We start from the raw sequence: 15,157 nt of genomic DNA on the forward strand, positions 1-15,157 counted from the left end.
CAAATTTCCTCTTTTGGTCTTTTTATAGACTGATTTCCTTGGAGTTTTGGGACTCAAAGGGACTTCCCTCCAGCCTCAGCTTTACACTGAAAGAGGGTTTTATAAACTAAATTAAGGAAAGTGCATGACAAAGTAGACAGTTTTTTTGAAGATTGTTGGTGCAATTATTTCATGTTAATGCACCTTCGGCCTAGAAATCAAGCAAGGCTCTGTGGACTAAGCCAAAGTAAAGCTGCCATTTGGAATTTTTGATAAGAACTGGGAAAATTCCAGAATACCTCACAGTAATTTCATACTTTCTCATTATCCCACAGCAGAGAAATGGAAAAAAAACATGTGAAAGTCATTTTAAAATGTTTTCACCACTGTGCATAGCATAGTGGAATCATTAAAAACATCAGTGGAAATAATAGCAAAAGATTCTTTTGTTACCGAGTTACTGATCCGTTCTGTTTAGTTAAAATGTTCAAGTAAAATTTGCATTTGCTCCTCAACTAATATAACTGTCACATTGTGTCAATTTAAAAACATTTGAACTGCATTTATAGAATATTGACAGAACAGCCATTTAGTCCACTGCCACACCTAATTGTATCTTGGTGTGGGGTGGATGTGCTTCTTCATTAACGATTGGCAATTCACAAAAACCCATTAGAGTGAAACGTGAGAAAAAGGAACTATACGCAATATTTACGAAACTCCACTATATTCAACACCGAGCACCTGGTAACATGGGGGTTACAGCTGGTACCTTTGGAGCCACAGGTCACAGGTTTGAACCTCAGCTGTACTTCCCTTTGAGCAAGGTACTTATCCTAAATTGCTCCAGTTTAAAAAAAAACATCTGTATAAACGGTCAAATAAAAAGCTACAATCTTAGAATTGGAAGTTGCTTTGGGAGGAAATGGGAGTGTATATCATCAACTGCAACAAACAGTATATACCTACAGCACCATTCCCATAAATGACTCCTTTAAATAGCCCCCCCCCCCTTCAGTTTTGTAGGAAGGAATGAACCATTTACACCAGCGGGGGGAACAATCATTCAGACATAAACCCAGTAAATCATTGGCCTGCATGTTAAATGAAACCTTTTCGTACACTTGAGCACTAATCTCATTTTCCCTTATGTTACATTCATCGTTCTCACAAAATATAATGACTAATGAGAACCAGTCCCTGACACAGTTCCCCAGCAATGAATTTTCCCATTAACCTTCAACTGAGCATGTGCAAAACTAAAACGGGCAGTTTTTAAGGCCATCTAAAAACTCACTCGGGAATTTTGCCAGAAAGCAAATGATGGTGTTGCGTAGTAACACAGTGAAATGCCAACTTTACACACATGAGGGGGGAGCTGAGTGTTTGTATGTAACAGGAACACACAACCAGCACAGTGTTGCGCCCACTGCCACTAACTTAAGTGTGGAGGGAACGGTTCTCCTGCTGATCCCTTGAAGGACCTCCTTTATCACCGCTACATTTATCCGATGCATTTCTCCAAGTCAACGTACGCTTTTTTTTTTTTTTTTTTTTTACCTGTTCATATAGCTGGGTAACTTTGCTGGTAAAGTACCTTGCTCAGGAGTACTACGGGTAGAGGTGGGATTTCAACCTGTGCCCTCTGGATCCAAAGGCAGCAGCAGTAACCCCTACACAAGCAGCTGCCCCTCATGCAAGTTGGGATACAACAACTTCCTCAATTTCCAATTGCAAATTCTAGCATCTTCCAAGAAGAACAAGACATGATATTGCATAAATGGTATAAAAATTTGAAGTCAGAAGTCGCCGTCCGAGTCCCACCTCCGGATTGTTTTATGTCGAGAACATTTCTATTAACTACAGTTTTTATTTTCCTTGGTGAGATGAATCACCAATATTTTAGACACATAAAAGGATGCTGGCTTCTTTTCTTCACTGGAGACTTTTGTTTTGCACCGGCAATTCAAACTCTGTCGGACGACCCCCACTGAATAGAGCAACGACCTTTGAAATTTGCTGCCGATGCCACTGGGAGCTGATGTTCCGCCCCTTTGCACTCAGACACTTTTTCTCTTACCAGCTTTACTCCTCTTCTTGTAAGAACACACAAAATGCATTGCTGTGAAATGGTTCCTATATTTTTATGCTCCTAGAAATTTTCATTTGTGGGAGGAGTGGGTTGTCTAGTCACTTTGAACCTGTGCATTTAATTTTAGCAGCTGTATCTGTCATCTTGTTGCTGAAAAAATATATATTTATTTGTATTTAAACAATGGCATGAAAAAAGACATGCAAAGTCACAACTGTTTTTCGTTACTCAATTTGTATCGAACAGAACTGATTCGTACTGAATCGTTAAACATCTTCCAGTGAAAAGATCTGATCTGAACTTGTCAGCTATCAAACATGTTACGAGGACACTTTGTTCCTCGAGCAATTTCTCAACGAGTAAGACGTCACCGCTATTACTGTCTTATTATAATACAGTACAATACTGTATACTGTATTATTACTGTGTGAAGGACGGGACTTCACACTGTAAATATAAACGTAACTGTATCATGTCAAGGATTTTATGTCCCAACATTTTGAAGCAAAGCTTTTTGAAACCTTTCCCACGTGGCACTGAAGGTGCACTAGAGAAGCCCATGAGGAGCACCACAGAGGCAAATAAACAACTATCACCCAATGGAAGATGGAAATGAAGTGATTATTGTTTGTGCCGCTGCACTACTTTGTGCCATTTAGACATGTGTGCATCTCTGCTTTGTGCTGAATTTTGAAGGAGACGACATAGGCATGCATGGTACAATAAGCATTATCTACAGTTACTATTATTATTATTATTATCATTACTATCATTAGCAACTTGCCAGAACAGAAAGCCAGAATGACTTTTCTAGGCAAGAGCTCTGTGCTACGTGAGACTTCGCAGAACGCAATCTATTGATTTACGAGGGATCTTTACCACCAAGTCCTTTGGGTTGTTGCGTCTGATCCGATGTGTGTTGCAGTCGCCACAAGACAGAACTGCTTGGCAACGTCTTCAGGGTTTCACTGCACTGAATATTGCTATAATACTTCATTTATCTGAAGCATTTCTCCAAAGCGACTTATAATGTTAAGCTACTTACTACTGTTAGTCCATTTATGCAGCTGGATAATTTTACTGGGGTAAATTAAGGTAAGTACCTTGTCCAAGGGTACTACAGCTGGAGATTGTATTCAGATCTCTGACTTTTGCATTCAAAGATTGCACCGGTAACCGCTACACTTCCAGCTGCCCTTAGACTTACTATGATTGAGAGAGGTGCGGGCGGTAGAACAGAGTAAGTGACAGAGTAAGTGACCGAAAACGTCGTCGTTTCAGTGGGATAGTTATCAAATTGTATGTATTTTATATTCATTACTTTCTTCTGTCATGTTCGGTTATTCTCTATCCCTAAAATATACTCCAAGTGTTTTCACATAATGAACCACAGACCTTAAGATTTAAATCACGTGTCCCTCTCTGCTGCTTTTCATTTGCAAGATTCTGATGAAAACTTAAACCATATACTCATACATAAACTGTGTATAAAATAAATGTACAGAATGTACTAGAATTAGCTGTAAATATTAATTTTAACATTCATAAATTTGGCAACTGGTTCCAGTGCATCCCAGTGCAAGAGACAGTGGACATTGGGAGAGGATGTGGGTTCAATCTGCAGTCAGTCTGCATGGAGTTTAAATGTTCTCCTTGTGTTCGCATGGGTTTCCTCCAGGTGCTCTGGTTTCCTCTCACAATCCAACAACCTGTTTCAGGCAGATTGGTAGCTGTACATTGCCTGTACTGTGTGAGAGAGAGAGTGTTGCATTGCTCTAGTGTATACTTGAGTGATTGACTGTAGGTAGTGTAGTGTACTGTAGTATACCAGTGTAAATTGCCTCGGAGGACAAGGTGCCCCCTGAATGCTACAGTGTTCAATGGAATGCTTCAGTTCAGATTGTGCTTTCAAGAAGAATGAATGTAAAATTCTGATATGGAAGTTATTCACTGATTTCCACCCATGTACAGTAATTAAATGGATTTTAGATGGAGACAATGTACTTCTCAGTAAACAGTGACTCTGAAACTGCTCCATACAGACTGAAACAGAAGGTGCTAGAAAGACGGTAATTAATAGTCCCAGATACAAATGTCTGAACTATAATTGTTGAAATAAAGCTTGATTTGAATTGCTTTTACTTATCTCTTACCCACGTATTTTTCCGACATTTTGGTTTGGGTGTTTTCATCCATCCATCCATCCATCCATCCATCCATTCACCAATTTAATACACTTTTTTCTCTCCATATTTACAGTTCTAGTAATGAATGCATCATCTTCATCACAGTAATTCATCACTGGCTCTGAAAATATGGACTCATCAGTTAATCTATGTTCTGTATGTTCTTACACAGATTTGGATGCTGGGTTTATATGCACTTATATACATTTAATACATCTATATTCTATTTGCTGCTATTAAATCGAGTATTCAGAGGAAAAACACATAGTGTTAACTATTTACATTAAAACAAAAAAAAAAAAAAAAACAATTGTATTTGCTCTGTAGGGGAGCCCTTTCACCAATTACAAGGCAGTTTCCAGGCTCTGAGAGTCTCTGTCAACAAGGAACCTAAATGTTTTGCACCGGGAGCTTTTGTCACGGATCACATATAAGCCGAATGGAGCTGTGATTGGAGGAGGATCAACACCCTCGAGGTGTCATTTACTTCCAGGCTGCTATTGCAGATTCATGCGTCACGCAAAAGTCATACACTACTCGCTCACACATTCACTCAGTCACCACTGTGAGTAAGCGCTGGTCCAAGTCTGGGAAGCAGCGGTCCAGTGTCTGTCCCGGAGGCATGGGAGGGGGGGAGGCTAGTCAGGGTCCACCGTGGATGGGACGCCCGTCCATCACAAGAGTACACTAACCTAATTTCACAATCCAATCTCAGGCACATTAACAGCAAAGTACAGCCATGGGACAGTAAACACCATTATTTATGCCATGATTTTACTTGTATCGTGTGGATTTAATGAGATGCTCTCCTCTTGTCATATTTTTGATTTTCCAAACAGATTCTTTCCGGTCTTAAAAGAGGAAGGGATTTTGCACTGGAGAGAGCACAACATATTGAAATTCCCCCAATTCCCCCACCCCCCAGCTCCTGGTCTCTGGAGAAAAACAAATTAAGATTTAAGAGCAGCTCATTGATCGCTGTCCTCCACTACATTGTGTCTGGCTGCTCTTATCCCCTTTACCAGTGTATCTCAGAGGTCTTTCTATAACGTAGCTCTTCCTCACCTCTTATTGACTTTTGAATTTGAGATGCACTAGCCAGCAAAGGTAGGCAGCCCCTAGCTTTTGTGCACTTTGGAAGACAACTGGTTACACCGGAGGTGTGAAAAATGCAATAAAATTGTGGCAGCAACTCTTATCCAAACAGTGGACTTCCATGTCGTCGGATCATAATTCTGCAACTTTTCCGAACGTTTCATTGTCTTCTCGGTCGGGGAGATTTACTCGCCTATGCGGCGTATAGGTGTAGCAGGGACGCAGATTACTGCAGTCATTTGTCACCGCCAGCGAGCCCATAATGATGGTGCCTGACGGTCCTACATGCAATAGGGCTACAGGTGAAAATCGATATTCTTGTGTGGCGGTAGGTAAGCCTGGACTGGAACACAAATGCAGCAGTGTATCCTGAAACACAGTATGGGACCCTAATTACCTGCCAGAGCAATTCCATTTTAGCGGTTAATACATCTGTCACTTTCCTGAAAATGCACAAACTCAGCAGTGTTACAAAAGATGGAAATGCCCCTAGCAAAATGAGAAATCACCCTCCCTAGACAAATATTCAAAAATGCTTACAGGGTATTTCTCTGTTTATTTTTGTCAAGGTGCATTGTTTGCTGAGCTTTGGCACAAATTATATTTCCATCTGCCTAATATTTGCTGGATTTATGGATGGCTTTATTTTTGATATTCATATTCATAATTCAATAATCAGAATGTTGCTTAAGGGGATCTCAGGGCTTCCAGTACAGCATCTTGACATCTGCCTCAAAAACGTACCAGTGCGCAGGGGCGTTTCACACGTAAGCTTCATTTACTGTGGTACGGACACATTCTGGATAGGAAGTGTGGAAAAAGCGAAGCGAAGAAGAGCAGCTGTGGCTACAAGAAATGGAGAGGAAATGGGACAGCTGGTAGTGTAGTGGTTAGAGCTCCTGTCTCTGGATCCAAAGCTCACAGGTTTGGCCACATAATCACATGTAAGTCACATAGTAAGGTGAAAGTAGGTGCATGTTGCTGGCTCTGCTGCCTTTCCTTTCACGTTTTCCAACACTGGAGGTTTATCTTTCGGAGCTCCCAGCTTGTGAACACCATCCCTTCTGTCGCTCAGCTTTTCTGACCACGGCAACACACCAATGAACACACCAAAGGCCGGTCACGGGGTATCGCCTGGTGCAGCGGCTAAAGCCCAAGAGTTCACGTCCTAGACGAAGTCCAACTGCAGGGCCCAACATCAAGGTTCTCGACCTCCGTATTTCCAGTAGGAGACCAGCTGTGTACAGTAAACTCTCCGGCTGATTTCCGAGTGACTTCATCTGAATGTGGCCAGAAGGTCCGGTGCCGTTTCACTGTCGCTGTCCTGTCTTCCCAGACTCCGTTCCTGCCAGTTTTGTAGGAATCCCAGGTCACAGCTGCATGGTGAAGAATACATATGAGGTGCTTTTGTTCCCTCTTGGCAGCTCAGAGACACTTTCTGTGGACCTGGCGATAAATTCCGAGCTGATTAGCACCCGGTCGTCCTTTTCATTTCGGAGTTCGAAGGGATCCCTTTACTTTAATTAGTTTTTTATTTGACATCCTCAAATGCCACAGTTGTTTTTACCTTAAAGAAATAAAGTCCACCGTTTCTGCTCATTGGGCTTTCGAAGCAAATCAAGCCTTTTTTTCTGTCATAGACAAATGTTGGCTTATACGGTGACGGAATTGTCCAAACGTGGAATCAACGTCACCGTTGAACCTTTTCGTCTCATTTCCAAACCTGCGCTGCACTAACTGTGAGCCGTAGGAAAGCGGAATGGTATTAAGGCACATCTGAACAATAACTGCAATTATTTATACTGCACATTAATTGCATGTTATTTTGCATATATAGCATAACAATACAAGTGAACAACTTAAAATGTCACTTGTATTAGTGATATAGGTACTGACAACACAGAAAAAACACTGGTGAATTTCTAGGCGATGTATTAATATCAGAGGCTCCTGGATTTCAGTGCCCTGATTGAAGGTATTGATCGGGAACTCTTTCCCTCCACCCCTTGAATCGAAATGTAAGGTTTCGGGGGGCTTGTTATGTTTTGCTTAAAGTCATTAACAAAATTAGATGATTCTTTGGATGAACCTGGGCTGAGTAAATCCCAGTCGGAAAGAAATTTATGTGGGGAAATGCTATTGTAATAGACCCCATGTAGACGTCTGAATAACTCTGGGCCTTACAAAAATTTAAACGAGGCCCACGGAGATCTACGAAAGCATATTGCACCTTGAAATGTTTTTAATCCCCGAAGTGGGACTTTAAAATAATGAAGGAAATTTTCTCTTACGCTCCGACTTCCACTTTTACAACAAACAAAGGATACATAATCGGCTTTTATATCATGAATACGGCACGGGGAACCTCCAGCTGTGGCTACTGCTCACGATGCCCCAGACAAAACAGGGTCACCTGATAGCATTTGTGAACACGCTCTTACCAGCAGTCCTGATTTTCCTCTCCACAAGAAATATAGAACAGCTATGGAGTTTTTTTTAACCCCTCCAAGAACCGCAGTAGCAGCAGGGCTCCGAATTTGAGAGATCGGTTCCTAGCCTTGAAGAAGTCACCTATGCTTACCCAGTGAAGGTTTGATGTTCTGGAGAAGCTCTAGTGGCAGGTTCGGGGCTACAGAGGGGAGTGAAGCAGTAAGTAAAGTGGCACAGATACACAGCAAACCTTCCCTCCATCATTATGGTAAATATAATAGAGCTTAGGAATAAGAGCTGACAATACCGGTGAAGATGCAAAGGGAGCACAGCGAACGTACCGACGAGCTCATTACGGACACGTGGCTGTGAGTGCATCCGTTACTCCTGCGAGAAATCACCAGTTCTGTGCTAAGTGGAAAGGTGGCAGCCTCGCTATGCTTACGGATAGCAAATGGTGGGACTATGGGCATGTCATGGTTAAAAATAAAGTAATTTAGTCAGAAGTAGAGGACACCGATCAGTGCAAACCTAGGAAAGATGGGCCAGTTTTTATTCCTAGCACAACAGACACTGTAACCCTACTACGTAACCCAGTCATGGAGCAGTTTATGCTTTTAGTACTGGTGCAGGAGAGGATTTTGAACCGGGAATCTTCAAACTGCAAAGTAACGGTCCAAACCACAAGATGTACTGTCCCAAATACATCGGCATCTACAATGCTTAGCAATGGCTGTGGGATAGCTGGTAGCGTTGTGGTTGCAGCTGCTGCCTTTTGATCCAAAGGTCACAGGTTTGATCCCCACCTTTGGCTGTAGACCCTTGAGCAAGGTAGTTAGTCTAAATGGTTCCTGTAAAAAATTACCCAGCTGTATAAATGGGTAAATAATTGTAATTCTCTTTGGAGGAAAGTGTCTGCTAAATGTAGGTCATTAGGGTGTAAGTTTATAATTTCAATGCTAATTCATTCCAGTTTTGCAAAAGACTTTGCAAAAATGTTGTGGTTCACGCTGCTGTGAGCAGAAACACTTTCAACATATGCGGCGCAAGTGGCAGCACAGTGCTTAGTGGCTGCTTTTGGACCTCAGGATCATAGGTTTGAGTCCCACCTCCAACTGTTGTACCCTTGAGCAAGGTACTTACAATTATCTGCTGGAGCAATTTAGGGTAAGTAGACTGACACTGTAAATTGCTTTGGAGAAAAGCGTCAGAAAGATGAGTGACTGTAAAACATGATGCCGCTTCATATTTTTATTAAATGCAGTTTCCACATTGTTAGTCAGGTATCCACTTCCTTTTATCTTCAGCTATTTTTCAGACAGTCTTATGGGTCTGTTTAGGAATATTCCAGAGCTCTAGCTTACCAAAAATACAGTATAAATGACCTGGCAACGTGTGTCAGCTTGCCTGTTTGCTGGGAAAGTAAACTGTGCGCAAGTGGAAGCAGCGGTTCTTTGTGAATAAGGAAGCAGCGTTTCAGGCAAACGTTAAGACACGTGGCTCAGTGTCACATCGGCCCCTTGATCCAAACGCTGACACGTACGCGAAATGTCACTTTTGAAATCCAGCCATTGATGCCCAACCACATACAAGCTACGGGCAATAATTTTCAGTGTTTCTCTCGTACCTTAAATTTTGCACATTAACGTGCATTTATTTACCAGATGCCTTTCTGTAGTAATAGAGTGTGAATATTTATGTAAATGAATACTCTACATGCATCATTTTTATGTGTGGCACCCCCCCGAGTAATCTTCCCCAGATGATATGTATTTGTTCCAATTTTACTGCTACTTTTGGAAGTTTTCTATGAAGACCCGTGAAGTTCTGCTTCCATATCATTATGGATGTTTGGAATGTCAAATTTTGATTTCAGCTTCATTTTGATTTCTTAAAACTTCATTTCAGATATTTTCTGCCCAAAAAAAGAACTGAAGAAGGAATGGTGACGAGAAACTGTAAAGGCTCCTGTCATATAATGTATCGTTTACACACTCATTAAATTTCACACTTACGTATATTGTTCTGCAATGTTATACAATGTTAAACACACACATACATTTGACAATATACTATTGAAAGCAAAGGAAAAGCTTTACTCAATATCAATATCAGTACGAAAATAAAATTTAATACCCTAGCAGTCCCTCATAGTCCCTACTAAGAATACTCACTTCATATAAATAAATGTCATGTTAAAGGCTGATAATCAGTTGAACCTGGATAACCGCAGATAAAGGTCTAAAAGCAGCATTTCTGAGACCTGAAGCTACAGTTTTATTTCCCTATTTTTAAAGAATTGAAATTTAATTTTTGTTTTCTTTTCTGTTCAATTTCCATGCAAGCATTTATGTGAATTTCTGTAGGCTGTTAACTGACATCACATTTAATTCTGTCTGTTTTTTTAAAATAATGTGTCAGTTTAACTGGATTTTGTTTATTATACATGTCGGTGTTATAGTGAATTCTATTTAAATCCATCAACAGATGTATCTTGTACTGACTTGAAATTCACAACAACATGTGTTCACAGTATAAAACACTTTGAGTTTCCTTAAAATATCGTAATATAGTTAGGGTTGACCCTGGCCATGAATAATGATTTTCTGTGACTGTGTTCTCACTTTTGATCTCCCTTATTGGTAGACACTTCGTCCCTGGACATATCAAATAGAGACATCGAACATATTTATTTATTTATTTATTTATTTATTTATTTTTTTATTTTCATTCGGAAATATACTATCATGAAGCGCGTTATACGTTAGACAAGGAGCTTTGATGTACGTTTGACTGTAATGAACAATAAAGAACGCAACATTCAAATTTGTGTACGATCTTTATCTGCTTTACTACGCAAAAGCATTACTGGGGTTAATTCTTATATCTTGAACTCATAATTACCATTAGTTTCACTTGTAAAACTCCTCAAGAATTCCCCAAAAGTGAATCTCATTTATGCTGAAATCACTAAAATCCCAGTAAAATTAACAGAAATTTCCCTTCATTAATTTCTCCATGGCTCTTCCATAGTTCTTAGGTAGCGTATACCTGACAAAGCACGTGTTTCCACTGGGTGCTCTTATTTCCCCTACAATCCAAAGGCATGTGTTTCAGGTGGACTGACTCTAAACTACCTGTAGTGTGTGTGCGTGTGTGTGCGTGTGTGTTACATCGCTCTGCTGCTGACATTGTACATAAAGCCATAAACTGTGTATAGCCCTGTCACCACATAATAAATTGCACTTACAGAAAATTCTATCAGAACTGAGTACAGAAAAGTATTGAAAAGAAACTGTTGAAGTGGTATACAAAGGATATGAGGAATAGAAGAAATATACGTATAAATCCCACCGCTCACAAATGCATCTCATTTGTGTCTCCTTATTTTTCCATGGGTTTCCTCCTGCAACCCTCATGTGTTTCAGCAGAACTGCATGCAAATGCGTGGCATCATCCCGCTGTCGGGAGGCACACAGAATCCAAATCCGGTCCTTGTAAACACAAATAAATGCAAAGAAGTGCAAACCGAAATAAAGGTATTAAACCCCTTCTAAAGCTGAACTTTGTAACCTGAATGGGTGAGCCTTGGGGTGTGACTGTCAATGTTTTCAGACACAAAGTGAAATAAGCCAGGACTGTTTCTGAAAAAAGTTGGAAACTCCAGTTCATTTTCTGAATACAATGTTGATGCTGAAGAAAGAAAAAAAAAATGTTCAGGTTTGCGGTTTACTTCCGTCAGCGCTGCTGTTAATGTTATTAAATGGTATTATTTTACATCGTGACTGCTGGAATGCAGAGGACCTGCATACCTTAATGTACCGTGTCCTTCCAAGGGATACTTGGCATAGCTAATGGTATTCCTACATTGGTTAAAAATGATTTATTATCCAAGACATCAAACAGATTTATGTATTTCATCATGGTAACAGTGCTGTTGAAGGGAACGCAGCTGTCAGGGCTGCAAAGTCAGAGGGAGTCTTCGGCAGTAAAAGATCATACAGACCAAGTCCCCGAAGAAATGATGACAGTGTTTTACCACAGTCAAATACTGTATCAGTCGCACTCTCTGCTTCTCCAGGGAGCTGTTACGCTGCAGACTTCCATACAGATCACTCTGATCAAACCTGAAATCTATTGCAAAGTGTACGTTTCCTGGGATCTCAGTCTGTGTAAACAAACCAAGCTTCAACCTCAGTGCACAGGGCCAGAGATGTGCGACTAGTGTCATTGGTTTTAACAAGCTGCTCCATTCCGAGAATAAGACAACATCAAATGCCTCTGCCTTGATAGTCCCTTTTTCGAGGCGATGAAACGCAAAAACAAATAAACCTAAAACATATTTGACTGTTATGGCCAAAACATAATCGGGTGGTGAAATCGGGATGCAATCTCAAAGCGTAGCTAGCACATTGCAGACATACTGTGTACAAATGTAGTTCAGTTGTATACAAGTGAAATCAAGCGCATGAAACTCACAGAGGAGAAGTTCTGTGGTCCACATGTCTCCCCACGGTACTTGCACGAGAGCAGCATGTCCTCTAGTTGGTGCCCCAGTCGGTCCATGAACTCCAAATTTGTGCCTTCAAAGTTTCTGGGTGGCAAGAACAGGCGGAAGTCAGAGAGCTTCCGGAACCAGGTCTGTCGATCATCCTGCAGCAGGTCCAAGACCAAGGGCCGTGCAGTCCGGTTGGCCAGCAGCAGGCCTAGCCAGTGTCCGGCAAAGTATACGTCGCTTTTGGTGAGCTTGGAGAAGCGCACCGGGTTGTTGTTGCAGATGGTGACGGCAGGAAAGGGTAGCTCCTTGGCCCATTCCACATGCACCTTGGTGTAGGTGGGGAAGGAGAGCCAGTATAGGAAGCGGTTCGAGGACCACGACAGAAGCAAGCCCAGCGAAGTGCAGAGTGCCAGTAGCCAAAAGGCACGGCGCCGCATGGTGGCACTTTGAGAGCAAACATATTTCAGCCCGTGAAGGCGCGTCCTGGCCAGCAGGGCTGCCGTTGTCCGATTCATCCCATGGGCCACACGCCGACGTTTCCTCTTGGGCGGACCGGTCCTCGGGGATCCTTGCTTGAGGCAGCCGACCTCCAAAGCCATAGCTGTCCAGAGAGCTACTGGAGCACAAAGAGCATCATCTCTCAGACATGCCTGGAGGTCCGGGGCCCACATTAAGCTCCACGATGGACAGCTCTGCTCAGCTGTTCCCTCAGAAACCAGGTGCCCCCAAGCCTAGTGACGGAAACCAAAGGCAACTTACAGAAGAACCTTTTTGTTAATTTCCACTGTGTATCTTTAATGCACTCTTCAGTCGGTATCCTTGCCCCGGCAGCACTCAGAAACAGAAAGGAATTAGACGGACTGGAACGGAACGGATCAGAACGGAACACGTGCACACCAAGAAGCTGCAGTATAGACGTGGGCTACCACAGCTGAAGCCTCTGTAGTAGCTCGCAGATTCCAGAGAGAGCATGTGGGGGAGAGAGAGCAACCAGAAGAAGAGAAAGGTGGAAAGAATTGGAAAAGACAATTGTAAAAGAGAGAGCGAGACAATGTTGAGATTGCTGCTGACCTTCCGGACAGGAGTTACAAAAAATAAATAGGAATCTTGATGTGGTAAAAACTGAGGAGTTGTGTGTGCTCAGGCTACGCTCACTTCGGGAGATGCTCCTGGGCTCTGTCTGCGTTTGTACCCCCGCCGAGGCAGGTCTCTGTAGATCACAGCCCGGTGCAGCCTTCTACTCTGCAAGGGGATGAAGTCTGCGTGGTTTCCATGCCGACGCTAGCCACACATCCATGCATCGCTAATGCACATATTTGTCTCTTGTTTTGCTCCGTTTTCCCACTGGTGCCGGTGCTCCTCGCAGTTGTGGCTTCTGGTGCTGACAGGCAATCTCCTGATCTCTCTCTTTCTGTCTCTTGCCTCTCCTTCCCTTCCACCCTCCCTCTCTCTCTCTCTCCCTCCCTCCCTCCCTCTCTGTCTCGCTCACTCACGCTCTCCTGTCCAGCTTCCCCACGAACGGTAGTTAGGTGCCTTCCCCTGGCTGCAGCACCCATAAGGTTGGAGATGAATTGCTTCTTGTTGTTGGGCACGGGCACACGCGCACGCACACGCGCGCACACACACACGCGCGCGCGCGCACACACACACACACACACACACACACACACACACACACACACACTCCATTATCCCTGTAGGAGCGCTTCATGGAACATACATACATACATGCCTTTTGCCGAAGCTCTTGTAGACCTTCTTTTCAACTATTTTCTTAAACTTCTCCTTACACATAAGATAAAATATCACCCTCCAGTACATTCACCCGCTTCTATACGAACTCTTCTCCTATTTGCCAAGGGGTCAAGAGGAGCATCCCTTCATCAACACTGGGTCTTAAACACAGACACCAGAGAGTGTCTTTGAGTCTCTCTTTCTCTCTCTCAAACCTTGGTTTGACTGTGCTCTCAGCATTTTAATTTCCAGTTACTTTTTTTCCTGCACATAAATTATTTTGGTTGTGCAGCTGGAAGTGCAGCCATAGATAGCCACAGTGAGGGAAGGGGGTTGTGGGTGGAGTGGGAAGAAAGGAAGACTCATACTAGACTGAACTGTGATGAATGCTGTGTGTCACCAAAAAAAAAAAAAAAAAAAAGAAATCTATGTAGTCGCTGTACACTGACGAATCATGACACCAGCTTGATGCTTAATGTGCTTCATCCAGCCCACCAACAAGAGGAGCAGGTAACATCAACCCATTAAGTGACCGAAAGCCACATGTTCTTTGCAAGCACCTGTGCACCTGACTGACAGTACATTTGGGTAACATCTACAGTTTGATTTAAATTCATATAATTTATAATACTGGGGGTGCGGTGGCGCAGTGGGTTGGACCACAGTCCTGCTCTCCGGTGGGTCTGGGGTTCGAGTCCCGCTTGGGGTGCCTTGCGACGGACTGGCGTCCCGTCCTGGGTGCGTCCCCTCCCCCTCCGGCCTTACGCCCTGTGTTACCGGGTTGGCTCCGGTTCCCCGTGACCCCGTATGGGACAAGCGGTTCTGAAAATGTGTGTGTGTGTGTGTGTGTGTGTGTAATTTACAATACTTTCCTCATGAAGCCTATATTAATTGCCAATAAATAAAAAAAAAAAAAAAAAACACTTTGTACGATCATATGCAATTTACATTTACTCACACTAAAGTGCAATGTGACCAGGCTTATATTTATATTTATTTTTTTTCACTAAGAAAGGTACTGACATGTCACCAAATGCACTTCTTCATTCTTACTTAATGCTCACCTTTACCCTTTTTGTTTTTATTAAGAACAATTAAAAGATTTTTTTAACCATTAACTGTGATTAATTACTTTGTGTTCAG

At 42.4% G+C, this 15,157-nt stretch overlaps 1 protein-coding gene across 2 annotated transcripts in view; it reads right to left on the reverse strand.

The window, feature by feature from the left end:
* Window positions 1-15,157, reverse strand: part of LOC108919299 (acid-sensing ion channel 2-like) — a 147,633-nt gene that overhangs the window by 47,049 nt on the left and 85,427 nt on the right. Inside the window, exon 1 of one of the 2 annotated variants that reach the window (XM_018727198.2) lies at window positions 12,262-12,951. The exons of the other annotated variant lie outside the window; for it this stretch is intronic. Coding sequence (XP_018582714.2) covers window positions 12,262-12,951 — 690 coding nt within the window. Of the gene's footprint in view, window positions 1-12,261; window positions 12,952-15,157 lie in introns of those variants that run through there. 2 annotated transcript variants of the gene reach the window in all.

This window comes from Scleropages formosus, chromosome 20 (assembly GCF_900964775.1).
Source record: "Scleropages formosus chromosome 20, fSclFor1.1, whole genome shotgun sequence".
NCBI lineage: Eukaryota > Metazoa > Chordata > Actinopteri > Osteoglossiformes > Osteoglossidae > Scleropages > Scleropages formosus.